The sequence below is a fragment of the Apodemus sylvaticus genome, chromosome 6, assembly GCF_947179515.1.
Source record: "Apodemus sylvaticus chromosome 6, mApoSyl1.1, whole genome shotgun sequence".
In the NCBI taxonomy this organism is placed as follows: domain Eukaryota; kingdom Metazoa; phylum Chordata; class Mammalia; order Rodentia; family Muridae; genus Apodemus; species Apodemus sylvaticus.
The window spans coordinates 113,251,980-113,279,712 of NC_067477.1; the positions used below are offsets into that span (position 1 = coordinate 113,251,980).

General features: G+C 46.7%; 2 protein-coding genes across 9 annotated transcripts; one reads left to right on the top strand and one right to left on the bottom strand.

Annotated features, from left to right (window-relative positions):
- Positions 1 to 1,188: 1,188 nt before the first annotated feature.
- Wdcp (WD repeat and coiled coil containing) lies at positions 1,189 to 16,851 on the bottom strand. Of its 7 annotated transcripts, none has more exons than XM_052186158.1 (6): positions 16,789 to 16,851; positions 10,931 to 11,071; positions 9,805 to 9,958; positions 7,003 to 8,857; positions 4,150 to 4,264; positions 1,189 to 1,910 (listed from the first exon to the last, which is right to left on the bottom strand). In XM_052186158.1, exons 4-6 carry the CDS (start codon positions 8,836 to 8,838, stop codon positions 1,708 to 1,710), a joined length of 2,154 nt encoding a protein of 717 aa, XP_052042118.1. In that variant the 5' UTR covers positions 8,839 to 8,857; positions 9,805 to 9,958; positions 10,931 to 11,071; positions 16,789 to 16,851; the 3' UTR covers positions 1,189 to 1,707. The 7 variants fall into 7 exon arrangements, 6 of the variants coding, with proteins under 6 accessions (XP_052042118.1, XP_052042117.1, XP_052042121.1 ...); XM_052186157.1 differs by having other exon boundaries at positions 9,834 to 9,958; positions 16,737 to 16,833; XM_052186161.1 differs by having other exon boundaries at positions 4,150 to 4,261; positions 16,737 to 16,833.
- A 1,618-nt stretch (positions 16,852 to 18,469) lies between these two features.
- On the top strand, positions 18,470 to 27,631 carry Fkbp1b (FKBP prolyl isomerase 1B). Of its 2 annotated transcripts, none has more exons than XM_052186164.1 (4): positions 18,470 to 18,658; positions 22,463 to 22,510; positions 25,894 to 26,006; positions 27,018 to 27,631. In XM_052186164.1, the coding sequence occupies exons 1-4, from the start codon at positions 18,622 to 18,624 to the stop codon at positions 27,144 to 27,146; spliced, it is 327 nt and encodes a 108-aa protein (XP_052042124.1). In that variant the 5' UTR covers positions 18,470 to 18,621; the 3' UTR covers positions 27,147 to 27,631. The 2 variants fall into 2 exon arrangements, with proteins under 2 accessions (XP_052042124.1, XP_052042125.1); XM_052186165.1 differs by having other exon boundaries at positions 26,973 to 27,049.
- The last annotated feature ends 102 nt before the right edge of the window (positions 27,632 to 27,733 follow it).

The window sequence follows — 27,733 nt, forward strand, 5'->3', positions numbered from 1 at the left end:
AGCAGAGGCCAAGAAAACATCTGTGTAAGAGTTGCCATCAGTTGGAATCAGATTTATTATAAAGAAACAATCATCGTTCTGCACTATGTCCACCAGAAGAAATATAAACACGATAATTATGCATGTGCAAATCCAGAACATCATAAAGACCGCGTCATCAGAACAATCAACAGTCACAGCGGCCGAGACTGCACTGAAGACGCACTGTGAGAATCCTGCCCTGAGATTATGAAGAACATCTTGAGCGGCCACACTGATCTTAACTCGGGGTCCTTTAGTCCCTCTCTTTGCGTTCATAATAGCAGTGACCTCATCACACCCCAACACTTCCTCTGCAGATGGAGCCAGGCCCCGCCCCTCCCCGCCTCCCCAGCCCCACTCTCCAGGCCACAGACGACAGGCGGCAGCCTTCCTGTCCATTATCCCAGCAGTCGTCTAATGCATCGGAACCGCAAAATAGGTCTTTCCTAGCCAAGCTCCATCTCCATAAACGACCACAGACAGACGGGGTCCCCAAAGGCACAAGAGATTTCCTCTCTGGGTGCTTTTAAAGGAAAAAGGAGGGGGAGCACACGTGTTAATGGAGCCTGGATGGCTGAAGCAAGGCCTCTCTGCACATGTACTGTTCCCGCTGCGTGGTCAACCTGCTGGCTGCAGGGCCTGGGTAGGATACTGCCCGCAGCAGCTAGTGTCCAGTTGAAGGGACCAAGTGACAAGTTTGGCTGGGACCACATGGCTCAGTGGAAGCAGAGCACCCCTGGCATGTTCAAGACCGTCTGAGCCCTGCCTCACAAGCAAACAAGCAAGCAAGCAAACAAACACAGAGTTGACTAAGGAGGCTTATTCTTGGGAGGGAAAGATGGCAAATTTTTGTGATCCTCAAACTGATAAATAAAAGAACACATGTCAAGGAGAGCACTATAAGACAAGGCATGAGAATAAGGCATGATCTCCCCAGGTGGGTGGCCACGGGCGCTCAGGCGGTACCAGAGGGCTCACATCTTAGAAGATTATTAAAAATTTGCACAGAGCCAGGCTGCCTCTGGGAGGCAGAGGCAGGCAGATTTCTGGGTTCAAGGCCAGTCTGGTCTACAGAGTGAGTTCCAGGACAGCCAGGGCTACACAGAGAAACCCTGTCTCGAAAAAACCAAAAAAAAAAAAAAAAAAAAAAAAAAAAAAACCCAAAAAAACAACAAAAAAAATTTGCACAGAACACTTTTTAGCAGTATCTGGACCTCTGTCAGCCAGAACTGTGTATAGGAGTGAGAGGATTGGTTTTAGATCTGGGGTCGGGGAGCGGGGGATGGCCAGCCTCAGAACTTCCTCCTGATCCAGGCAGTCCTGCAGGCAGAAGTGGGGTCTCTGACGTCCTTTGTACTGGAATTGGACTAAAAGGCTGCTCTGAGGCGCAGGCTCCCCAGGGGCTGTCGTCACCTGCATCTTTAGAGCAAGAAGAAGCTCTACCACTAGAGCCACTGAATCCTACGAACACTCACGGGCAGTGCTGACACAGCTTCAGGCCGGGGAAGCAAGGAGACATCATAAAGTACTATCTATATGCCCATGTGATATTGTGGTTTCATTCTGAGAATTCTGTCCTCAAAGGGGCACAGTCGTGAATACATGAACAGTCACTTGCCCTGCTGCCCAGAAGCACACAGCCCAAGGGGACTGTGGCAGCACGTGCGCTCTGAGACAGCCACCAGGTCACGCTGTTGAAGCAGCCAGTCGTTTCCAAAGGTCTCCAAAGACTTCAGGTGGAGGATCAGGATCCTGACTGTGAGAAAGAGGGCCCCTAGCTCCCTCTGGCTCGGACAGACTGCCATCTCTCACCACGACTGTCTGGGCAGCTGTGAAAGTTAATGGGATGAAATCTTGGCTGTCGGCAGAGAGGAGGATCCAGTGGGAATCTACAAAATAAATTAAGTGCACAGTGCTTTAGGCCGCCATACGAGTCTATAAGGGCAAACCGATGACTGCAAGACATCATCAAGGCTGTTACATTTCATTCTGGAGCTGCTCTAGTACTGTGTAGCCCAAGGTTAGCTCAAAGTGGTAATCATGACAGCCTCAAGTGCTGCGTCACAGGTACACAGTACTACATGGGGCAGACTTGTAAAGAGGGAGATTCAGGAGTTGATATAAAACCTTACAAACTCCATCATCTAACACTTCTCAGGAAACATGGAGATGAGAAGATGGAGTTGTATTAGGGTCAGAGCTCAGGGCAGTGCACGAGGGGGTGTCAAAGACAACCAGCTCACGTGGGTCTTTGGAAGCTAAGAGCACACAGTGTCCCTCAGGACTGACATTCATCATATGGGCTGTGCACATAACTGCCAGTCTCATCTGCACATCAGGACGGGTACGAGTTTCTCTAGAAACTTCATGAGGAACTTTTATTCTGTACATTAGGACCAACTGTGGCTATCCAAGGTGGGTGAGCTGACTAGAAGTAGGATAGTGACCTCGAAAATCCCAGTTAGCTTTGGGGTACTAGTGTGACACGTACTTGGACCATCTCTGGTTCCTTCAAGTCTCAGAGACCCTGTACTTTATTTCTGAAAAATGCACACTCCAAAAAGTTAAAGACAACTATGTAGGAAGGTTTTCTTAGTGTTATTTCTAACGATTAAAACCAAAAATGACTGGGGCTAGAGAGATGGCTCAGAGGTTAAGACTACTCTTCCAGAGGTCCTGAGTTCAATTCCCAGCAAGCACATGGTGGCTCATAACTGTCTGTAATGAGACCTGGTGCCCTCTTTTGGTGCACAAGGATGCATGCAGGCAAAATATTATGTACATAATAAATGAATAAATCCTTTTTTAAAAAAAGAAAATGGCTTAAATCTGTATTTTTTATTCTATTTTACAAGCATGAGTAAGCTGCCTGTATGTGTGTGTGTGTTTGTGTGTGCACAGTGAGCGTTCAGAGCATTTCAAGGATAGACAGAGATGATCCAACATGCTGGTCTCCTAGGCCAGTGTGCCCATGGTGTTCAGGTAAAACGCTCATACGCTCATACGTATAAAATGAAAATAGAGCTTGAGCCGGGCGGTGGTGTCGCACGCCTGTAATCCCAGCACTTGGGAGGCAGAGGCAGGCGGATTTCTGAGTTCGAAGCCAGCCTGGTCTACAGAGTGAGTTCCTGGACAGCCAGGGCTACACAGAGAAACCCTGTTTCAAAAAAACAAACAAACAAACAAAAAAAAAAAACCCAACAACAACAACAAAAAGTAGAGCTTGAGAGATGGCTCAGCAGGTAAGAGCAGTTCTTCCAGAGGACCAAATTCCTAGCAAGTGCATGAGGGTGAGTGCACGAGGGCGAAAATACTCCAGTGACACCAGTCACAGAGAATTTAATGCCCTCTTCTGGCCTTCATGGGTACTGCATGCATATACATGCCTGGAGAAACACATACAATAAAAAAATGATAATAATAAATGTTTAAAAATGAAACCAAAATAAATAAACAAGAAAATATATGGAAATAAAAATTATATGCCTCAGAAATAATACTGACCTATCTGTCAAAAATGGCCATTGTAAAGCCTTATTATAAATGTTTATCTGTCAAAACAGAAAAATGTTACAATACTGAAGGGAAAAATAAACTGTCTTATGTTCAACGTGGTGCCTGCTGCTAACAAAATGAGCTGGTCGGTGGTGGTGCACGCCTTTAATCCCAGCACTTGGGAATTCTGTAAGTTTGAGGCCAGCCTGGTCTACAGAGTGAGTTCTAAGACAGCCGAGGTTACTAAAAAAAAAAAAAAAAGAGAGAGAGAGAGATTGAGAGAGAGAGAGAGAGAGAGAGAGAGAGAGAGAGAGAGTCAACTCCACCATCACCAACGTGCTCCCGTGGCTGGCACACTGGACTGCTACGGGCACACTGTAGCTATCTATGTGTTGCCTTGCAGCTGAGTTTCCTTTTTAAAAAGGTGTGCATTCCCCAAGCTGGGTGTAAGTCCCTCAAGGAAGGGCTCGTTTCCATGGGCAGTACTATCTATCTCTAGCAGGCCTGGGCATACAGCAGGCAATCAATCACATTTATTAACTACTCAGTGAATCTCTGGAGTGGCTGGTACCATTTCCGTTCCTGAAGCTTCAGAAGAGAAGGGAGGGAGAGGGTGCGCTGGCTTCCACCTACCGTGCAGCATTTCAACAAGGTGGAGGCCAAACATCTGCTGGACGGTGCTGAGCCTTAGCTTCCCGTCGCAGAGGAGCACGGCCCTTCTCTCAGCAGGACCTACAGAACAAGGCTTCTTCCAGTAAAAGGAGAAATGGTTAACCAACTGTGGAAGCAAGGAATGACGTCTCTTAAGAACAACGTAGAGTGAGCTGGGCCTAGTGGACATGCCTCGGAGCCAGCACTGGGGGCAGAGGCAGGCAGAGCTCTCTGAGTTTAAGGCTAGCCTGATCTACAAGGCAAGTTGAGGCCAGCCCAGGCTTACAGTGAGACCCTGTCTCAAAACACAAACACTTTTTTTTTTTTAAGTCATGGAAGAATGAAGTCATTTTAGAAGTGATTTAAAATATACCTAGAGGAAAATATCCTTAAACTGACCTATCTGTCAAAAAAAACTTAAGACTCATTGTGAGCCTAAAAGTATAATCATAAATATAGAATAAAAATATTACTTCTAGGACCAGGTATGCTGGCTAGTTTTATGTCAACCTGACACAAGGTATAGCCATTTGGGAGGAAGGTACCTCAACTGAGAAAATGCTGGCATAAGATTGGGCCTTGTGGGCTGGAGAGGTGGCTCAGGGGATAAGAGCACCGATTGCTCTTCCAGAGGTCCTGAGTTCAATTCCCAGCAACCACATGGTGGCTCACAGCCATCTGTAATGGGATCCCATGCTCTCTTCAGGTGTTTCTGAAGGCAGCTACAGTGTACTCATATACATTAAATAAATAAATCTTTAAGAAAAAAAAAGACTGGGCTATGTGCAAGACAGTAGGGCATTTTCTTAATTAGTGATTGATGGGGAGGGCCCAGCCCATTGTGGGTGGTGCCATCCCTGCACCGATAGTCCTGGGTCTATAAGAAAGCAGGCTGAGCAAGTCATGGGGAGCAAGCCAGTAAGCAGCACCGCTGCACGGCTTCTGCATCAGCTCCTGCCTCCAGTCTCCTCACTAGCAAGGTGATAAGCTCAGTTCTTCTTCTGACGAGCTGTTATCTGGAACTATGGGTGAAATAAATCCTTTTCCCCCCAGAAAAGGGGTGCTTTTTGTCATGGTGTTTCATCACAGCAAAAGTTCCATTACTAAGAGACAGCTCAGTGGGAAAAAGCACCAGACCCCATTACAGATGGTTGTGAACCACCATGTCGTTGCAGGGAATTGAACTCAGGACCTCTGGAAGAGCAGTCAGTGCTCTTAACCACTGAGTCATCTCTCTGACCCTCCTAATAGCTTTTTAAATACAAGTAGAAAGTGGTATTAAACCGGCAGTTCTCCCCAAATGGTAGAGGTTAGTTTAGCACACACAGGACTCTGAGTTGGTCCCCAGCACAACATAAAATCAGGTGTTGGGGTACACACCCATGGCCCCAGTACTTCAGAGGTGAAGGCAAAGGGATAAATAGCTTGGGGTCTTAGCATTAGAGCCAGAGTAAATGGAAAAAAAAAAAAGCAGGGTAGGTGCCGGCTGGGCTGAGACAGGTGACCCTGAACTCACTGGTCGAATCAGTGAGATCCAGGCTCAGTGAGAAACCTGGGCAAATGGAAAGCCTTCCCTCTAGACACAGCATGCACAAGCGCATGACTCCCAGGAGCACAAACACTGCCCACGAGAAGTTCGACGGCATCCTTGAGAGGCTAGCCTGAGCTACAAGAGATCTCATCCCAAAAACAAAACAAACAAATTGTAGAAATACACTCTTCAAATTTGCACTTCATTTCTTGGAACCAATTTAACAAAAATAAAGGTACTAAACCCAATGAATACATACACTATTTTAGCATCTTTGAAGTACCCAGCTGAAAATGAACTGGTTTACTCAGCTCGAGGCACAGGGCACCCCATGACTACACTGCTGCAAACAGTGATGGCGCACTCCACACGTGCTGTATGTATCATACAAGGATCTGTGTCAGATTTTATATGTATGGAGGCAAGTGTGGGAGGAGCCACGCGGCTGCTCCTGAAATAAGTGAACATGTGGAACAGAGCCAGGTCCAATGGGAAAAGAAGTGTCCTTGATGAAAAAAATGTGACGGATTTGCATTTGCAAAATATTTTATTTTTATTTATGTGCATTGGTGCTTTATCTGCATGTATGTCTATATGTCTGTGTGAGAATGTCAGATCTTGGAAATATAGACAGTTGTAAGCTGCCATGTGGGTGCTGGGAATTGAAATGAGCACGGGTCCTCTAAAAGAGCAGCTAGTCCTCTTATTTATTTATTTGGTTTTTCGAGACAGGGTTTCTCTGTGTAGCCCTGGCTGTCCTGGAACTCACTCTTGTAGACCTCTAACTCAGAAATCCGCCTGCCTCTGCCTCCCAAGTGCTGGGACTAAAGGTGTGCACCACCACTGCCCGGCCTGCGGCTAGTCCTCCTAACTGCTGAGCCATCTCTCCTACCTGAAAACATCTTAATTGATCTCTCTCTCCTCTCTCTCTCTCTCTCTCTCTCTCTCTCTCTCTCTCTCTCTCTCTCTCACACACACACACACACACACACACACACAGAGAGACAGACACACAAGGTTTTCACAATGGACACAACTAACCCTATTTTTTTTCCCCTAAATATAAGTCAACAAAGTGTAGTCATTAATTTCCACACCAAGGATAGGGTAAAATCATGCTAAACTGTGGTGTGAGCCCCTTTGGCAGGCTGCCATCCATCTAACTGTACAAAGGAACTCCAAACTGCTCCAACAGGTCACTGTGCTTCACTCAAGCCCTCCGCACCTCCCCACAGTGTTCCTGGCAGGACAAACCAGATGTGAGAGCTTCCTGTATAGTGGAAGCCCCTCAAAAAAGACATTACCTGGAGAATGAGGTGAACATAGGGAGGGTCCTGAGAGGGCGGATACGCAGGAGAGACTTGCTTCTCCTTGTGTAGAAAATCCATAAGTTCAATAAGACACTCCTGCATCCCAACCAGGCGCCGAGATAGAATTTCCAGCTCTCTGGAAAGTGGGCAAGTCTCCTTTTCTTTTTTAAAGTTCTCTCTTTGAGGTGAATTCAGTTCTGGGGTGCTGGTATGCTCTGGGGTCCTGCTGTGTCTAGGCAGTGGTGTGCAAAGCCAGGAGGGCCTGTGAAGGGTTTCATGGACAATGGAATCACTGGACAGAGGGGACAAGGGACTTTTAATTTCTTGAATAAGGGCTCTTCCAGACCTCCCACTCAGAGTACTGGAGTTAGCTGTTAGCAAGAGCCCTTGGCTCAGGGGACTCGAACCTGGGGAAAGGCTGTCAGTGAACTTTTCTTCTCTATCTGCTTTATTTAATAGAGCACTGAAGTCAGAGAAAGCACCCTGACTTTCAGCAGATGTTCCAGAAGATTCTCTTCCCAGGGTTATTTCTCTAACTATCAGACGAACAGTATACTGATCAGATTCTGAAGAAGGAAGAAAGGCTGTTTCAGTGGGCTTTTGTTCCCCTACAGCAATTAATAATAATCTGTCTGTCAAGAAACATATGCCTTTTGGTCTTTCGTTACTCTCTAACTGAATTTGCTGGATATTTGGAATAGAAGATGGAGCGACCAAATAGATCAAAATTACATTACATGTATTGGAAGCCACGGCCACTAGCTGTGCTGTCATGTTAAATGCTATTAAATCAGGAACCAGGATACCCGGAATAGCGACCTTTTCTGTCATGGTAATTGATTTCTTAAAGGTTACCAGGATCAAATGTGAAGAATCTTGGCCCGTTCCCGTCAAGTAGTCCTTTTTTCTTAAACAAATAAGAGAACTCTGTTCAGCTCGTGATGGGTTGAAATGTATGTGAGTCAGATCCAGAGGAACTGAGAAGGGGGAGACTGTCGCTGCAGAATTCATGTCGGTAGCGGCCACCTGCTCATCTGCAGGGGGCGTTTCACCCACAGGATGAGTATGGACAGCACCATCGTCACCAGCAGGTGAACCACCATCAGGCGAACCGTCAAAGGCTTCGGACGCATTTAAGCTACAAAGCTTATCGAGCGGAAGTTCAGTGGCTATAGCAACCTGTGAGTTCCCGATGGCCGTGATGGACCGGATGGAGCAGTTCACAGGAAACACTGGGCAGAAGGAGCAGCTGTGAAGGGACTTCTGAGAACTGTCCCAAATATACGAATGAAGGCTGCTGTCTACTGCCAGCACCAGCCGCTGGCCATCCGGGGTCCAACAAGCACAGTAAACGCGGCCCTTGACGGTGATGTCCACTTTTACCCTGGAACCATCTCGGTGGACGTTAGGAAAAATGGAAACATCCTGAGCAGTCAACACAGTCAGAACAGCGTCCTGTGGGTGCCACACACAGCCCTGAGGAAGGATAGGGAGTGACTCTCTGATTTCAGAGGCCTGGGACACCTGCCATTTGCTTGGTCCTCCTGCAGTGTCGGGACACAGCTGCCACACGGAGACAAGCGTCCTGTGCTGGATGGCGAGCAGAGCGGGCATGCGCACTGTGCTGACTGGGGCCCAGAAAACCCCACGGACAGAGTCAAAGCTGCCAATGACTTGGGAGTCCCCGAACTTGGCCTCGCCACTGTGAACTTGTAAATCAGTCAGGACCACACGGTTCCCGTCAGTCCAGGCCAGGCCCTGGGTTGGATGAACGGCTTGATTCAGTGAGTTCAGTCCTGTCCTCGGCAGTTTTCCGTTTCCCAACTCCATCCTTTCCGACAAAGGCTATCTGAAACGATTAAGGAGGTCAGTTACAAAGGGGCGTGGGCGCATACCTTTAAGGTCGAGGCAGGAGAATCTCAGTGAGTTTGAAACCAACCTGGTCTACAGAGTGGATTCTAGGCCAGTTAGTTCTGTAGAGTGGGACCCTATCTCAAAGGAGAGGAGAGGGGGAAGAAAAGTTAAAATCAAGCAAATGCAGAAGCTATATCTTTACGGCAGACCTGGACCTTCACTGGTTAATGCTGTGGGACACAGGAGAGCAACTTGAAAATTAAGAGACTACATGGTAAGCAATGCTAGCAGTGAAGCTTTCTCAGGCAGTTTCAGAATTGGAACATCTGAATATGGAATAAGGATGAGGAGATAGAGTTTGGGAGGGGCTCAAAGACAGACCATTGCTGAGCGTGTGTAAGTCCCTAGCTTAAAACTCTGACGTGGCACAAAAGAACTAATGTGGAAAATTGTTAAAGATACAGCAAAATCATCCAGTAAGGTGGAGCACAGCTTTAAAATGTGAGGTCTATATTGTGAGTTAACAGTCCATCCTGTAACATATTAAAACACAACACACAAGAGACACACGGAAACACACACACAGACACACACACATGTGCATGCATGTGAGAATGCACACGTGAACAATTATTTAGAGTTTGTCCTGCTATTTGTAGTTCTTTTTCTTCCCCTCAATTTTTTTTTTTTTAGATTTATTTATTTTATGTCTGTGAGATCCCTTGGTCCTGGAGACAGTTGTGAGCACACATACACTCAATCTCAATCCCCCCCCTTCACCCCCAGAAGCAGAAATCCGACGGGACCAGGCAGGCAAAAGCGAGTCCCCTCACCCACCCGTCACGTGCCTGTTTGCATCTATTTGTGTGTGTGCTGGGGACTGAGCTCAGGCACTCGGCCTTGGCCCTAGGTTGTTTCGTTTTGAGACAACAGTCTGCCTACCATGTCATCCTAGCCAGTCTGAGACTCACTGAGTTGTCCAGGCTGGCTCTGAACTCTCTCAAAGTATCTTGCATCAGCCTCACAACATTAAGATGGCGGTGTTGATCAACACAGGCAATCCTGCCTGGGGCTTCCAGATTCACATCCAGTCTTTCTGTTGGAAAGAAGAGGAAGCAGACATAACCCTTCAATTCCTATCAGTCACCAATACAGGAGTTTTCATTTTATCTTTCTGTGTGGTGCTGGGTATCAAACCCAGGGCCTCGGTGTGCCAGACAAGTGTTTACCTACCTGATCCCTGCCACTATTTTACATTAGAATTTTATTACTTCAAGTTTGATACTAAAATGTGAGTAGTCTTTCTATGAGCTGGAAAATGAAGGAAAGTAGGCAGGTATACAGAGTGAACTTGAGGGCCAAGGTTAGCCTGAGCTGTATAGGGCTTTGCTTTTTGTTTTCAGATTTATTTATTTATTTATTTATTTATTTACTTACTTATTTATTAATTATATATGAGTATACTGTAGCTGTCTTCAGACACACTAGAAGAGGGAATCAGATCCCATTACAGATAGTTGTGGATGCTGGGACTTGAACTCAGGACCTCTGGAAGAGCAGTCAGTGTAACCAAGGCGTCTCTCCGCCCCACCCCCCTTTTTGAGACTTGCTCTTTCTATTATTTGGCTCTGAATGTTCTGGAACTTGCTTTGTACACCAAGCTGGCCTTGAACTCACAGAGATCTGCTTGCCTCTGCCTCTGTCTCCTCAGTGCTGGGATTAAAAGCACGTACCACCATGCTGGGTAAAAGAATAATTTTTATTTTAGATAATAAAACTAAAAGCTCCAAAATGTTAAAAAAAAATTATGACAAAATAAACTCCAGATGGTTAAAGACCTAAATGAATAAAACAATGGATAAGCAAGTCTGCAAAATATAAGACTATTTTACCATACCATGTAAGTCAATCACATATATAAATGTTCCTAGCAACAATCTTTGCAAGGGAAAAACCTAGTACAAGCACGTAACTCAGCGGTGGAGCACTTGCCGGGGATGTTCTAGTGCTAGGTGCATCCACTCATACAGCAAACACACACGGAGGTTCAGGTCCGTAGTCTCAGTACCTTGGAGTAAAAGGCAGGAGGATCAAAAATTCAAGGCCATCCTTAGCTATCCGGCAAGTGCGAGATCAGCTCGGGCTGCAGAAGACTCTGACAGGTAGGTCAGAGCTTGAAGGGAGATGGATTGCTTAGCGTGCGTGTTATCTAAAAAAGAAAAGAAAAGATGAGTATGTCAATACAGAAGAAATTAGACCAATGATTCTGAACCTGTAGGTCTCAACCTTTCACAGGGGTCACCTACGGCCATCAGAAAACACAGATATCATTACGACTCACAACAGTAGCAAAATCAGTTATGAGGTAGTAACAAAAATGGTTTTATGGTTGGGAGTCACCACAGCATGAGGAACTGTTTCAGAGCGTCTCTGCATTAGGAAGGTTGAGAACCACTGCCTCAGACCACTAGAGGCAGGGGTGGTGCCCACCCATAGGCCCAGATACTCAAGAGCTGAGGCAGGCGATTGCCTAAGTCTGTACATCTGAGACCAGCCTGGGTAAGATCTCAAAAAAGAGAAAAAGGACTTTCTATAAGTGAGAGATCTCAAATAAGAATGCAATTGATATGATAACCCATGAATATGTGCTATTTAGGAAAAACATGCACCATTATGTGTCTACTCATGTGTGTGCGCGCGCGCGTGTTTGTGTGTGTGTTTGTGTGTGTGTTTGTGTGTGTGTGTGTGTGTGTGTGAGAGAGAGAGAGAGAGAGAGAGAGAGAGAGTGTGTGTTTTCATACTCAGGGGAAGGTCAGGAATGACATGTAACCTGTTCACAGTAGATAGTGAGATAAGGTGGCATAAGAGATAAAGTGGACTTTTCAATTTCTGTATTGGGAGGGAATTCTTTTTAATAATCATATATTTAAATTATCTTCTTATAGTAAAATATTAATATATAAAAATATACTTACTTCATGAAGAGTTTTAAGATTTAAAATAAAATCTTAGCTTTTAAACAGTCAAAGAATATTAACCATTTTTTGTTTACCACTGAGGGTTGAACCCAGACCCTAGACATGCTAGGCAACTGCTCTATCTGTGAACTAGATCCATGCTTATCAGTAGACAATTTCCCCAACACGGATCAGTGAACATGTGTAGAGGCTGGGTGCCAAGTCCTGCATGGCCCTGATAGGGACAGAGTGACATGGTTCCTGCCTGTGGGACAAGGCCCCACAGTGGGCCTCCAGGCCTGCTGCTGGCTGCTGTGGGTGTAAGGCTTGCTTGTGTAATAATGTACATACTCTCTGGGCCCACAGCAGAGGAGGAGTCTCATTCTGAGGAATGTTCTCCCTGTTAATGACTCCTTGATGATTAGAAATACCAGGAGTAGAGGGTGTGGGCTATGTCTCAGCAAAATGGTAGACACTGAGGCCTTCAGGACAGCCCTTAAAGAGGGGAAAGAGCTCTAAATACTTGAGTTTGAAAATATATTATTGCCAGGCAGTGGTGGCGTATGCCTTTAATCCCAGCACTTGGGAGGCAGAGGCAGGTGGATTTCTGAGTTCAAGGCCAGCCTGGTCTACAGAGTGAGTTCCAGGACAGTCAGGGCTACACAGAGAAACCCTGTCTCGGAGATTAAAAAAAACAAAACAAAACAAACAAACAAACCAAAAAAATGGGGGGGGGGAGAATATTATTTCTCAACTATGGAACAAAAAGTATGCAAAATGAATTGTACGAGGGGCTTCACAAATCTAAAGGAACAAAAGCAACTGAGCTGTGAGCCAACTTGTTAGAAAATTACTAAGGAAGGAGATAAAGAGATTTAGGGAGTGGTGATTGGCAAGAGATCCCAACCAGCTAAGTTTTTTTGTTTAGGTAGATGGATTCCTGAGTTCAGGATCAGCCTAGGAAAGAGCAAGGTTAGGCTCAGCAGGGTGCAAGTGGTAATTTCAGGCAGGGTATCACTCCACAAGCATACTGTCTGTGGTTAACAAAAGCAAACAGGGGCTGGAGAGATGGCTCAGCTGTAAGAGCACTGACTGCTTTTCCAGAGGTCCTGAGTTCAGGTCCCAGTAACCACATGGTGACTCAGAACCATCTGTAAAGGGATACAATGCCCCCTAATTGTGTGTCTGAAGACAGCAACAGTGTACAGAGAGAGAGAGAGAGAGAGAGAGAGAGAGAGAGAGAACTGAGACGGCAAGCAGGACATGGACAGAGCGCTGTCTTATAGCAATAGGACAGAGACATCTCTAGAGAGAAAGCAGAACACAGAGAGAAGCAGACTGGAAAAGTCGTATCAGGCAGAACACAGTTAGTTCTTCAGCTTGGACCCACGATTTGACTTCGAGTCTTTCCCAGACACCCCTTCTCTCAGAATCCCTCTCCAAGCATAGGCTGGTCCTTGGCAGCTGGGGGTACAGTTCAGAGGTGAAACTTAAAACTAGCAGTCCTGGGCTCTTAGTGAACACTAATCCATAAAACGTTTCATCTTGTCGGTTCCCAAAGGACCATCCAGTTTGAACACACCATAGACATGGTTCAACCTGTCTTATTGGTTGGTAAAGTGTCAAGAAGGAACTTTAGAGGTTGCTTTCAGGCTCTATCTGAAGAAATAAATGCTCTTCAAAATAACCTGGCAGTCAGTACGTAATCTATCTGTAAACTTTGTCTTTTCACCATTAAGTCTGTTCTTAGAATCTTGCACTAACGAGGAATGCTCTGCTCTGCATTTACACAGTATATCACATGAAGTGGCTCTCCAGTGACTTGCCAAATGGGGGTTGAGTCCCTTGTTGTTGCTAATGGTGAGAACTGGAACCCCTATTGCACTGGTCTACAACATGCGGTTCTTCTCTGGCAACTACTTGGGCCCTTTTAAAAGAGTTGTATCGATAAATAATGCATGATACATTTTCCTGGGCAGAAAACCTCCTAATGGGCCAACTAAATAAAAAACCAATTTAGATGACATATTTTATGCTTTAGTCTAATGTCACAGACAGTGTGTGGACACAGTGACACAGGAAAGGGACTTGTGAGGTCGGGGAAACACAATGTCATAGAGGACCTTTAAGAAGAACAAATAAATACTAGTTCCTTTAAGAAGAAAGTGGACAGAAGTCCTCAAATGCTAACATACTTTATTCTCCTGAACTAAGACAGGATTTCTGTGTGTGTGTGTGTGTGTGTCTCGCGAGCACCACACACATGCATGACACACATGTGGAGGTCAGAAAACAACTTTTAGGGGTTGGGTCTCTCCTTCCACCATATGAGTCCTGAACATAAAGTGAGGTTGCTAAGCTTAGCAGCAATCGTCCTTACCTGCTAGGCACCAAACTGACCCTCATGTTAGCCTTTTCTTTTTTATTTTGTTGTTGTGTTTTGGGAGGGGATGAGATAGGGTTTCTCTGTATAGCTCTAGCTGCCCTGGAACTCACTCTGTAGACCAGAGTGGCCTCAATTTCACTGAGCCCTGCCTCCCGAGAGCTGGGATTAAAGGTGTGCGCCCTCACTACCCAGGCTGTTTTGCTTTTTTTTTTTTTTTTTTTTTTTTGGTTTTTTGGTTTTTTGGATTTGGTTTTTTCAAGACAGGGTTTCTCTGTGTAGCCCTGGCTGTCCTGGAACTCACTCTGTAGACCATGCTGGCCTTGAACTCAGAAATCCGCCTGCCTCTGCCTCTTAGAGTGCTGGGCTTAAAGGCGTGCGCCACCAACGCCGCCGGGCTTTCTTTCTTTCTTTTTTTTTTTTAAATCACTTTTCTATTCCCAAATTTGACTACTGGACATACACCTTCAGCATGTAAAAAAGTCTTTCTGGATCTGAGGATGTGGGTCATTGGTAGAATTTCTGCCTCGGATGCTCAAAACCCTAGGTCCAATCCCTAGCACCTCCCCCTAACTTACAAGTAAAGAAGTTATTTCAGAAAGCATTAAGACGTTAAGGGCTTGTATTATTTGCTACAGAGATACCTTTCTAACTTGATCTGTTTTGGTCCTAAGGGAGGCAGAGGTAGCAGGATCTGAGAGTAAAGCAGATCATCTATCTATCCAACCAGAGTCACATCGAGGGGAGCATGAGTCTGAACACCACAGTACTAAGGTGACGAAAAAGAATCAGTGGGCTGACTCAGCAGATAAAAGTGCTTGCCATAAAACCCGAGTGCAATCCCCGAACCCGACAAAGTTCAAGGAAAGAACAAACTCACGAAAGCTGTCCTGTGACTGCTACACATCTGTTGTAGTATGTGTGCCCCTCTCCAGGAACCCTTAATAACAGATAAAAATAAAAGCCAGGCTGTGGTGGTGCACGCCTTTAATCCCAGCACCCGAGGGGCAGAGGCAGACAGATATCTGAGTTCAAGGCCAACCTGATCTACAAAGCGAGTTCCAAGACAGCCAAGATTACAGAGAAACCCTGTGTGTGTGTGTGTGTGTGTGTGTGTGTGTGTGTGTGTGTGTGTGTAGGGGGGCCTACGGACAAACAAAAACTCCAAACCAAATGAAAAAAAAAAAAACACCAAAAAAACCCCACCAACCCCCCCAACCCAAAAACAAAAAACAAAGGATAAAATAAAAAAGAGAGAGGAAACAAAGTTTGCAGCTGTTTTCACAAAGAAAGAGGGCTAGATGCAGGAGATGCTTCTCCAGCAGACAAAAAACCTATGCTCTTAGACATAGGTGACTACTGAAAAAGACCTGAGGGACAGCATGCAAAGTTTGAGCTTGGGAAAGAGCTGAACCATTAGCCAGAGGCAAGCTTTGAAGATGAGACAGGTGTGTAAGACGTAACATTTATTTTTGATACAGACCCTCGTGTAGCCCAGACAGGCCTGGAGCATCTTGTCCTCCTGCCTGCACTTCCTGAGTAGTGAAAATAATACTGGCCCGGTTTATGCTGTACTGAGGATGGAACCCAGAACCCTGCGTGTGCTAGGCAGACGCTCCACCAGCTGAGACACTTCGATATTGTGACAAAATTTAGTATTAAATGTGTTTCATGTAAGATGCCTATAAAGTAGCAATGGATGTACCTTAGGCGGTCACAGGGAAGGATTTGGGGGTCACTGACATAAGGTTAGTAAGGCCAAAGCAATTAAGGATCTCATCCTTAAAACAAACAAACAAACAAACAAACAAAACCCAGTCAAGATAGACCAGCATTTATCGGGGGCTTGTGCACAAGCCTTATACCAGAGTCCAACCCCTGGATCCCACAAAGCGGCAGAGAACCAAGACACAAAGTTGCCCTATGTCTTCCAACTACGCACCAAAGCAAGTGCGCGAGCGTGCGCAAACACTGAGGCACACACTGCCTCAGTCCAGTTAGTCGCAGGCTAGCACTGACTGCAAAATGACACCCAGTCTCCAAAAGACCAAACCAAAACCAAAAATCTCCTTCTGCCTCCCCAGACGGATGAGAGACGTGAGATACTGGCAACAGCTTAACTGATCAACCTGTTAGAGCCTTCAGAAATTAACTAAAAGCTCGGCTATTATGATCTGTGATTTAAAACAAGTTCTCAGTTCGGCTTGTTCAAACACCTCAAAGTTCGTAGGCGACTTCTACCTTACTACAAATAAGGCTATATTCCTTAAGCTCTATTACCAGAAGTATCGCTCGTGCATCCCAAGGGCACTTGTTGAAACCCACCCCAGCTTGCTTCTACTGCAGCCTGGTCCTCTCCCAACTCTCCCTCACACACCGTCCACCTAGTTCCCAACTTCTCCCCATGCCTACATCCCTGGGCCTTAAATGTCACCCACTTCCCTCTCTGCCCAAACCGGGCCTCCCTTACACCGGCCAGGCCTGGCCAAAAAAAACCCAAACAAACAAAAAAAAAAAAAAACCCCACGAAATACCTCAATCTCTCTGCCTCCCCGCCCCACACATAAAATCCCGGGGACCGCTCACGTCACAAGACCGCGGATCAGAAGTCCCGGACAACTAACGGAAGCCTCGGCCTTTGAACCTCGGAGATGCCTCTAGACTATTGGCTATTGAGTGCGTCACGTTAGCGGCGGGTCCTTCCGATGGCCAATAAGCGTGGGTTTTGCTGCAAGGGTTTCTGGGAGTTGTAGTTCCCGTGAAACTACCGCCCGTAAATCTTCACAATCCATCTCAAAGTGCTTCAACCTCTTCTCCCACGCGCGTCTCATCTGCTCTCTTAAAAGAGGTTGGCAAGAAGGAATCGGAATTCTACGGTCCACATGTGTCAATAGTTTTTAGTTTAGTTTAGTGGGGAGTCAGGGACTCCCCATTTAAAAATCCCATGAAACATCACTCCCAATATGTAAATAGCATCCGTTTACCTGAAGCCTGCCTCCCAGGCCTGCCCAAGTAGCCAATCCGTTCTGCCCCTAATCTCAAAGTACCTGCCCAAGGCCATAGCAAGTAGGGTTGGCGGGTTGGGGGTGGGATGGGTCCGTGAGGTGTCTTAAGCTTTTTTGTCTGAAGCCCTAAAGACTCTAGGCCACACCCTTGGGCTTTTCTGATTCTGATTTGTCCCGTACCGTAAACCCTCTTTTTTGAACGCCAACTTCAGTCCTAGTACCTGGATACTAACAACCTCATCTGCTAGCTGGCCACTTGGAAGAGTGGAGATGCAGAGCCCGAGGAGAACGCTTCAAGTTCCAGTTCTGAGCCTTTGAATAGCTTTTTCTTCCATACTCACTTCCCATGGTCTTTTGTCAGAAACAAATTCATGTCGATTTTTGCAACGACGTAGAAAAGACGGGGGAGGGGCATTTCTTAAAGTCTCCTTCAGCCTTCAAGCAAATGCTACCTCCTCTCAATGTATCTTCCTAGGGGCCATGGATGTAGCCTCTGTTAGTTTAGCGTGTGTTAACAGACCCTGGTTTCTCTGGGTTCAATTCCCAGGGCCAAGGAAATAGAGGATTCGAGAAGGACAAAAGTATCTTTCTAGATTATGATTTGGTTTGGGTAGAGGTAAAAGAATTCATTCATTCCTTCTATAGCATTCACCACTTCAAGCTGTAGTTTGTCCTCAGCACACAGCTGATCCTGCTTTAATTCAGTTGGAATCACCAGGGAGCGGTCCTTTACCTTGAAAAGTCACACACACACACACACACACACACACACACCGCCCTAACTGTAAAACTTTGAGGGATGATGAATATGGGCTTAAGGTGGTGGGGGAAAATTCATCAATTGGTTTCTTCCCTCTCCGGCTCTGCTCCTATTAGATTCGGGGAGCCTAGCCAGGGTAGGTAGCAGTCTCGCGTGCTCACGTTGTGCTCTGAAGCCCAAGGCACTGAGCACATGTATTTAAAGTGTTAGTTTAATTACCGACTTTCTCCTAGTCTGTAGGATTGAGTGGACTCCCTGGAGCTTTGCACCCTGTAGGTGTTAAATAAATATACATTGAGCCGATAGATGGATAAGTGCGTGGATGCGCTAGCGCCGGCACGCCTCGCTCACCCTGCCTCGCGTCTCAGCCACTGGGTTAATGGTGGTTAGTCTGGCCAGGATCCGGAGCAGCCACGTCAGGGTCGCTTCCCCCGGGCCCCGCCCCGGCCGACCCCACCTTGTCGCACAGCTCCACCCCACCGCCCCCTTCCCGGCGGCCCCTCCCCGCGCAGGTCCTGACTCCAGCCGCACCTCCTCCGGCTCTGCAGTGGCGGCAAGAAGGCGAGCCCGAGCGCCTGCTGGGTCCGGCCTGAGCGGAGCCGGGGTCGGGGCAGCCGCGAGGACCCCCTTGGAGGCGGGGCCTGTGGGACCGCGATGGGCGTGGAGATCGAGACCATTTCCCCAGGAGACGGTACCGGGCAGCCGGGCCCGGGAGGAGGAGGGGTCCCGGGGCGGAGTCCGCGGGCTGGGATCTGATTCCGAGGTGGCTCCGGGGACCAGAAGCAGGGAGAGGGGCAAAGGTGCGGGCAGCAGGAGGAGACCCCCTACCCCGATTCTTGTGGGTTTTAGAGGACAACTCAACATCCCCTTCTGCGCCCGCTCACCTTGGGGGGTGAAGGCGGCCACCTTGGGGCAAAGGGTCTATGACCGGTCACTGTCCTGGGCTGCGCCTGCTGCTGCCTGAGCTGCAACCTCTCGATTAACCGCTGCTACTGACTTCCCAGGTTTGAATTTCTGTTCCGTTTTCTCTGTTCGGCACCAGGGATGGTCCCCCTCTGGGGGTTCCTGCTGTACAGAGAAACCCCTCCTAATGCATTCCACCTCTCTGGCCGGCCCTCTTGTCTGGCGGTCCCGGGGCTGGGCAGTGGTTACTTGTGGAGGGAGCCAATTTGGGAGCCTGCCACTCCTTTGGCGCGTTTGCTTCTGATTTCACCCTCCAGGTCCCACTAAACCTTCCTGGTCATCTGCCCTCTACCATGCCCTCCTCAGACGAAACCCAGCCTTCCGACCTGCTGCTTGGCCCTCCTGGAGGGTCCAGGGTGCCTTAGTCAGCCAGGCCTAAACAGTGTTCCCTAATTTTGTTCATTGCCCCCCACCCCACCCTCACCTCCCAGTCTATCTCTGGGTTCCCTGTCTCTTTCGAGAACCAGCACCAAGTTTCTTCAACTACTTAGAAAATTGGGTGTATTCAACATCGTCAAGGAGTAGCTATTTCATAAGCACAATTTAATCCAGACCCAAAGCCACCCCAAGGTCTACAGTGTTTTAAACAAGCAAACTTGCTGTTAGATATTTTTGGCATGCTCCTCCCCAGGAAATTAAAGGGCTTCTTGGTTACAAACCGAGGGGTTCTTGGAAGTGCCGCTACTACCCAGATCACTGCTCGCGGGTACTGGTTTCTCTGTTCATACAAAGAATCTTGGTGCTCGGGGCGAGGAATCCTTTCCCAGGCCTTGTCACCCACACAGCCTCTGAGCTGTCGCCTATCTTTGTTCTCCCTGCCTTCCATTTGACTTCTGTTCTCACTCCCCCACCCCAGGTCTCCTAAAATGCAGAGCTTTATGGGCCCCTCCCTTAGGAAGAAAACCTTTAAAAGATTCTTCCCCTACTTCTGTAAGCAGTTGCCCCTTGTTGATAGACAGGGTGGGCGTAATCCACACTGGCACGAGCTCTTTCGCTACTTGCTATCCGTGTATCCACAACCAACTTCACCAAGCCACTTGCGAGTTGTTAAACAAACCACTCACTTAGCAAATATTTATGGAACGTGTACTGTGTGCTGGACCCTAGGGTTACAGGATGGAACCAATGGGCTCTCACTGTGACTGGACTCTAGGACCCTAAGGCTTTATGTGCTTCCGGGTGGAACCCAGGCACTTGTGCCTGCTTGGCTCTTCGAACTCCATCCCGACTCTGGATTCCAGGTTTTTGAACACGTCTTACAACTAATTCTATTCCCAGGTCTCTTTACTTCTCCAGACAGACTCCCACGCATCTTTTAACAGCCAATTTAACTGTTTTCTGCAGGGCTTTCTCTGGCTCCCTTTGATAAGCTCCTACAGCCCACTAAACATTGATTGTGTTGCTAATGCTCCCCCAAGCTCATAATCTAGTCTCGGAGCTTTCTAGCCCACCCAGTTTGTTTATCCAGGGTTGGCTCTGCATCTGCCTCTGTGCAGTAAGAACTTGCATGTCTAATAGGCAGCTCAAGATTGCCACCCTCACAAATCTGTTCCTTTCCCGTTTCCCCGTCTCTCAGAAAAGCTCTACCACCTTCCAGTTACCCAAACCCCAAATTCAAGCGTTTCTTATTTTTTCCTTTTCCACCGTCCAGTGGTGAGCTGGACGGGAGGGGGGAGGTCCTTCCTCTCTCCGCTCATCCACTTGCATGCCATTGTCAACCCTGCTTCCAAAATGTATCTCCAATCTGTTTCACTCTCTTCTCTGCTGCCACTACCTTAATTCATGCAACCATTGATTTCTTGTCTAGATTATCGCAACAGATGTCTAAACCATCCAGCCTACATGCGGGAGCCAGAGTGATCTTATAAAATCTTAATTCAGATTAGGTCATTTCCATGCTTTTAAACCCAGCGGTGGTTTCAGATGCATTTGCTATTAAGCCCATCCCTGCAAAGCTGCCTGGTGCATCTCCTTCACGTTCCTCTCCTCCAGCTCACACTCTGCCTTTCTATTCTGAAAGCCCACCAATCTTTCCCTGCTTCATGGTCTTTGAGTTAGTTCCTTCTTAAAGTGCGAGCTCACCGTGTCCCTCTGAAATTCATCAGTGTTAATTTTCTTTAGAGGACCTATTTAGAGGACCTGTAATTATATTTATGTGAGCCTTGTCTCCTTTCTTTAGAACGTAAACTGGAGGAGATGGCTCAGTGGCTAAGAGCTCTAGCTAGAGAAACATGACGACTTGAGCTTGAATCTCCTTCACTCATTCAAAAAAGCTAGGTGTGACAGCTAGTGCCTGTCCTCCAGCCTGGGGAGCAGAGGTGGGCAGATCCTATGAGCTCTATGGCATAGCCTCTGGGTCAGTGACTGACTCTACCGCAGGGAGATAATTGGAGGATAGAGGAAGACACAATATCTTTCTTTGGCCTCTTCATGTAAGCTCATGGGCATGCACCACACACACACACACACACACACACACACACACACAAAACTCCATCCCATCCCACATACACAAAAGAGACAATGTAGACCCCAGAAGACAGGGGTCCTGTCTTTATTGTTCTCTGAAGTATCTCTGACATGAGGGCACAGGCCTGGTCATTATTGATTTCTTGTGAATGGTGGCATTTATTCATCTTTGATGTAATCATGACTCTATAGCAATCTGAGATTTCGGTTTCTGCTTCTCCTCTTCATGGGTTCATATATTACTCTCTGTCTCTGGAATCTACTTCAGGTCATCTGACACACAGTAGGCTATTCATGATTCTGGTCTAGCACATAGTTCCTATTCCTGAATACTTGTAAAATAGATGAAAGTAAAGGGAGGAATAAACAGCGATGGGGCTGTTTTCGCTTGTTTTTCTTTTAGACTAGGAAATTGAGACCAGTAACATTAAGTTCAAATACAAACCAGAAAGAGGCATCGTTAGTTCTGACTTCTGCCTCCCTAGTGCTGGGATTACAGGAGCCCCCACCACCCATCTCGGTGAGCTTTTCTTTTCTCTCTCTTTCTTTCTTCCTTTCTTTCTTTCTTCCTTCCTTTCTTTCTTCCTTTCTTTCTTTCTTTCTTTTTTCTTTCTTTCTTTTTTTTTTTTTTGGTTTTTCGAGACAAGGTTTTTTTCTGTGTAGCCCTGGCTGTCCTGGAACTCACTCTGTAGACCAGGCTGGCCTCAAACTCAGAAATCCACCTGCCTTTGCCTCCCAAGTGCTGGGATTAAAGGCGTGCGCCACCACCGCCTGGCTTGGTGAGCTTTTCTGAGTAGGTTTTTTTTTTTTTTCTGTTTTTTGTCTGTTTAAGATTTAATTTTATTTGTGAGTACACTGTAGCTTTCTTCAGATACACCAGAAGAGGGCATGAGACTCCATTACTGATGGTTAAAGGTTGTAGCCACCATGTAGTTGCTGGGAATTGAACTCAGGACCTCTGGAAGAGCAGCCAGTGCTCTTAACCACTGAGATGTCTCTCCAGCCCACTTGGTGAGCTTTTCTAATACCCTAATTTTTCATCTGCCTTAATCTCTCCTGACAGGAAGGACATTCCCTAAGAAGGGTCAAATATGCGTGGTGCACTACACAGGTAGGTTTCATTCTCTTAGCGCTGACCCAGCCCTGCCCCGCCCAAGGCAGAGATGTCCTATAAGTTTCCTCCAGAGGGAGGGTCTTGTCCATGGATTACCTCAAAGCTCAAGGCAGCCAGCTTGCATGGGACCAGTTTTAGTTTTTCCTTACCCACAAAGACCATCTATGGTGCCAGCCTCTGTTTGCAAAACCAAACACCTCCAGTTTTTACAACCTGGTACCCTGATCTTCCTGCTCCAGTCTGATATTTCAGACTTATTCTGGAAATAAGCACCCTCAAAATCCCCTTTTACCATATTTTTCTTCTTTTGTGCCCTCCCAACTCCACTGCAGTGAAAGGGCTATAAAGTGATGAGGTTAGTGGCACCACTGTCCCCAGGCGCTGGGAGGATCCAGATGAGGTTGCCACAAGCCTGCTGTCTCTTCTTGAATGATGTGTGTTTGAAGACCCAAGGACCAAGGGACATTCTATACTTATTTATTTTATCTTATGTGTATGGATGTTTTGGCCTCATGCGTGTACGCATGTGTGCCGCAGGCATGCCTAGTGGAGGTAAGAGGTGTCAGATCCCCTGGTACTGGAGTTATGAATGTTTGTGATCCACCATGTGGGTGCTGGGAACTGAAGTGGGATGCTTTGGAAAAAGCAACAAGTGCTGTTAACTGCTGAGCCATCTCCCTCCTCCCCACCCCCAGGAACATTCTAGATGAGTTCTTTAGGACTGCTGGCAGGAAGATTACTGGCAGGTGTTTGCTCTAAGAGGTGTGAGGACTCTGCCTTGTGACTTGCTTCCTAATGTGGCAAACTCTATGGGTGACAGCCATTTAGCATACAGCAAGGCCAGCTTAATTCCTGGGACATATTCAGATGGGGCCGTTTTTAGCAGTTCTCTAGGCCAGTGTGAAGCACCAGATTGGTTCTAGCAGATGACGTGGCTGTTTTTTTTTAACAGTTGTTATCTCCAGCCGCTGATGTCAGCACTGGAGGGCTGTTTTATCTCCTAGTAATGTGGCCTAATTACCTTGGGGCCTCTGGAACCTATGACCAGGGTAATTGATTTATCTGTTCTACATGTTATGGACAGGCCATTGTTTATCAAGTTAATGAAACCAAACATCCTTTGGCAGAGTTTCCCCGACAGTGTATATATACATTGAGTAGGCAGGGTGTATCAAACATATCAGCTCTGCTTTGGGAGAACCTGTCTTATCAAATAGAGCAGGAGACTGTATGTAAGAAACTTCTGGTAAACTTTTAAAGAATTAAATATAAGCTAGGCTTGGTGGTCCACACCTAGAATGCTGTCACTTGGGAGTGGGAACTAGAGGATCAAAAGTTCAAGGCCAATCTCTGCTACTTAGTGAGTTTGTGTGCCTAGTGCCTGCGCAGGCTGGAAGAGGAAGACACTGGATACTGAAACTGGAATTAACAGACAGTTGAGGGCTGCTGTTCGGTGGCAGGCATTGAACCCGGGTCCCCCGCAAGAGCAGCCAGCGCTCTTAATCATTGAGCCATTCCTCTGGCCTTGCCATTAGTCTTTTAATCGAATTGTTTGAGAAGAAGTTCTTCATTTTTGTAGTGACGTCATACTAATCAGTCTTCTTCGTGCTTACATATTTCTCTATGTTCACTTCAAGGAATCTTTCACTCTATTGTGAAGATACTCATTTATTTGTGTTTATTTATCACCTATTAGAAATGGTGGTGGTGGTGGTTTTTTTTCATTTCTTTTTTTTTATTGTTTTTGTCATTTGAGAGTATCCCATGTGACTAAGGTTGGCCTTGAATGTGTTCTATAGTCAAGGCTGGCCTTGAATTCCTGGTCCTCCTGCCTCTAGCTGGATTACAATGCGTGCACCATCACGCCTAGCTACTTTGTAGAAAATTTGAATGGTAGTATGCCTACTGCTGCTTTATTATTTTTATTTTATTATTCACATCTAGGTATATGATTGATCTAGAATTGCTTCTTATGTGTAGAGGTGGTAAGGCTAAAGTTCAATTTTTTCCCTCCATGTGGATATAGATTTGATCCAGCAATGATAATCCAAAAAGTCATCCTTTATTTGTTGTATTAAAGAAACATCTTTGCAAAAGAAGTCAACATATTTATGTGGGTCTGTTTCTGGATTATGTAGCTTTGGCTGGATTTGCAGTCTCAGATAGCTGTTACATGGTTTCCAGTAGATCCAACTTTATGAAAGGCAGTGGGGAAATGGGGAAGGCAGTCTATAAATGGACTGTGCGTGTGCACATATTCAAGCATGCATTTGTCCAAGGGCCTATCTGTATGAATATATGTAGGTCTGTCGATCTAAATATTTTCTTAGCATCTGTTTGACCATCAGGGCTTCTCTCCTGAGTGTCTGGGCTTAAGTGCATGTGAGCATGCATAACTATCTCTGTGAATGTGACTATCTTAGCAACTGTGTATATGCATGCGTCTGTGTTTGATCTCTGTAGCATCCATCTGTGTGTATCTCTGGGTAGCCAGAAGGGTTTCTCCTTTACCACATTTAGAACTCAGGGCAGGAGCCCAATCTATTCTACCCAGAAGGTAGGTAAATAAGACTCTCTAGTACACATTCAAGCTGTAGGAATTCAGAAGTAAAATAATAGATGCTCAGATATTTGAAAGCTGATGAAGCTTGCTGTGTTAAATATGGAAAATATGAGGCCTATTTCTCCAATATCACACAGTGAGTTAGTGCCAGGCCAAAGTCAAAACCCTGTCTAATTGGGTATGGCGACTCACACCTGAGATTTGGCACCTGGAAACTCTTGCAAGTTCGAGGCCAGCCAGGCTGCATACTGAACTCCAGGCTAGCCTGGGCTACAGCCTGGAAGTAGTGTTTAGAAGGTGTGAAGCAACTTGAGAATGATGTGCTCTGGATGGGCAGGGAGAGGGGTGGTGAGGGGAGAGAGAACTCGAAGGCAGGCATCATTAGCCTCAGACTTTTGGATTCTGCTCTGGGAGCTATTGAAGTATTCTAAGCAGGGAAGTAAATACCATCAGAATTGTGGGGAAAAAGAACATCTGTTGACTTAGAGAGTGGAAGTTTGGTGAGGAGTAGACATGCCAGTGTGGAGGCTGTTCCAGTCCACAGGTGAGCCGTGGAGGTGACACCATGACACCACAGATGGCATAGCAGAAGCTGAAGCTGGATTCCACAGAGATGTAGGACTTGGGGATAGACTCCTCCACACGTCGGGGTGAGGGGAGACGGGGGTCTGCCCTTCCTGCTTGACAGCACTGCCGATGGGGAGGGTCGAAGAGGAGCAGGCTTATGCAGCAGAGGAACTCTGTTTAGACACGCTGGGTCTAACTGCTGGTTCACTCACGACCACGGCTCTTTTCTGCCCTCTTCTTTCTTTGATAGGAATGCTCCAAAATGGAAAGAAATTCGATTCATCCAGAGACAGAAACAAACCTTTCAAGTTCCGAATCGGCAAACAGGAAGTCATCAAAGGCTTTGAAGAAGGCGCTGCCCAGGTAGGCTGAGGATGGATACTAAAGGTTTTAAGGAGGCTGGGGATTCAACTAAGTGGATTTTAGGAGGCCCTTAAACAGATCTCCCCCACGCCGCCTTAGCACCACCCACAGGGTGCAGCAGCGCCACCTAGTGCTCACTTCTGGCTCTGCCCTTCCCCTCTTCTGTGGCTGACATCAATGTCTCGCGCCAGGCATCCCTCCTAGGATTGCTTGAGCACGTGAAAAGGCCGACCAGCTGCCTGAGCTAAGAAGGGCTAGAGATGGATAAGCCAAGAGGTGCTTTGGATTTTGCTTTTTAACAGTTTTGAAGCTATTCCAGACATAAAAATTTTTATAGAAACAGTGAAGCTCCTATATAATTTTCAACCCAGCTTCCTTAAATGTTAACATATATAACCATACTACAGAGATTCAAGTAGAACATTAACATCAATACAACACTAGCCAGTCAGCTCAGGTTTTTTGTATTCTTTGAAATGCAAACCTCACAGCTCTCTTGCTAAGCGATGTCCAGTGGGATGGCAGCGCTGGTGGGCTTCGGTTCCAGCTCACCCTCAGTTTGTCTGGGAAGATGTCCCATTCCTGTAGCTCCACCTCTGTCACCTCGATGTGGCCTTTCGTTGCTGAATCTTAACTGTTCCTGTCACAAGTATATTCAGTGCTGTTCCACATTCCTCGAAGGCTACCTCTGAAGAGGACCAGGAATAATTAAGAGCAGACACAGTGTTTGGGCCATGCCATTGCTGGATAACCAATAACATTTGTTGCTTGAATGAGTCTGAGACGACTCTGTGGCTGTTAACTGCCCCATAGCCGGGTCTATTTCGAGGCAGAATCTGCATGTTTAAGCTCTTAGCTTAACTTTAGTGTGTCCCGAATAAAATTAATCTCAGATCTTTGGAATTACCCTAAAGATGATTTTGGGGGAAATGCCATAGTTATCTTACTTTTTTCTTTTAAATCAAGCTGGGTCCTCTTTCTCCTCTCCCCATCTGCCCCCATCCCTGCTAGATGAGCTTGGGGCAGAGGGCGAAGCTGACCTGCACCCCTGATGTGGCCTATGGAGCGACCGGCCACCCCGGTGTCATCCCTCCCAATGCCACCCTCATCTTTGACGTGGAACTGCTCAGCTTAGAGTGAAGGCAGGAAGGAACACGAGGTGGCTGGAGATGGACCCTGCTCTCTGTCCTAGCCTGCTCTCTCTGCCACTGGGACGGCTCCTCCTACGTAGGGCTCTTGATCAGTGTGTTGACCCCACCACCCCTCCACATTATCTGTTCTTTCTGCCCAACGTGCTCCGTATGTGTCGGCCATTTAATTGTCCCTGCACATCTTTGCTTGAGAAAACTTTAGTTACAGATCCGAACATTTCAGACTGCATTTTGTGTGATGCATGCAGTAGCCATTCCTGATCATAGGACACAGATCTTGTTTGCACAATCTATATTGCCTTACCTGCACTTAAGCCAGACATACAAGGTGCTCAGACATGCGCTGTACATGGTTACACGGAGGGACTTGAGCCAGTTACCTTTGCTGTCACTGTCTTATCTTCTGTTGGCTGCTCACTCTAAGCCCTGCCCTCTTTGGAAATACTATGTAAAATAAAGGCTCTGTGCTTGGCATCTTCCTGTCCATCATGTTGTGGGAGGTTCTTTAATGACACACAATCTAACTGCCCTTGGTGAAAAAGAGTGAAAGGGGACTTCCAAGTGGCTAAGAGAGTG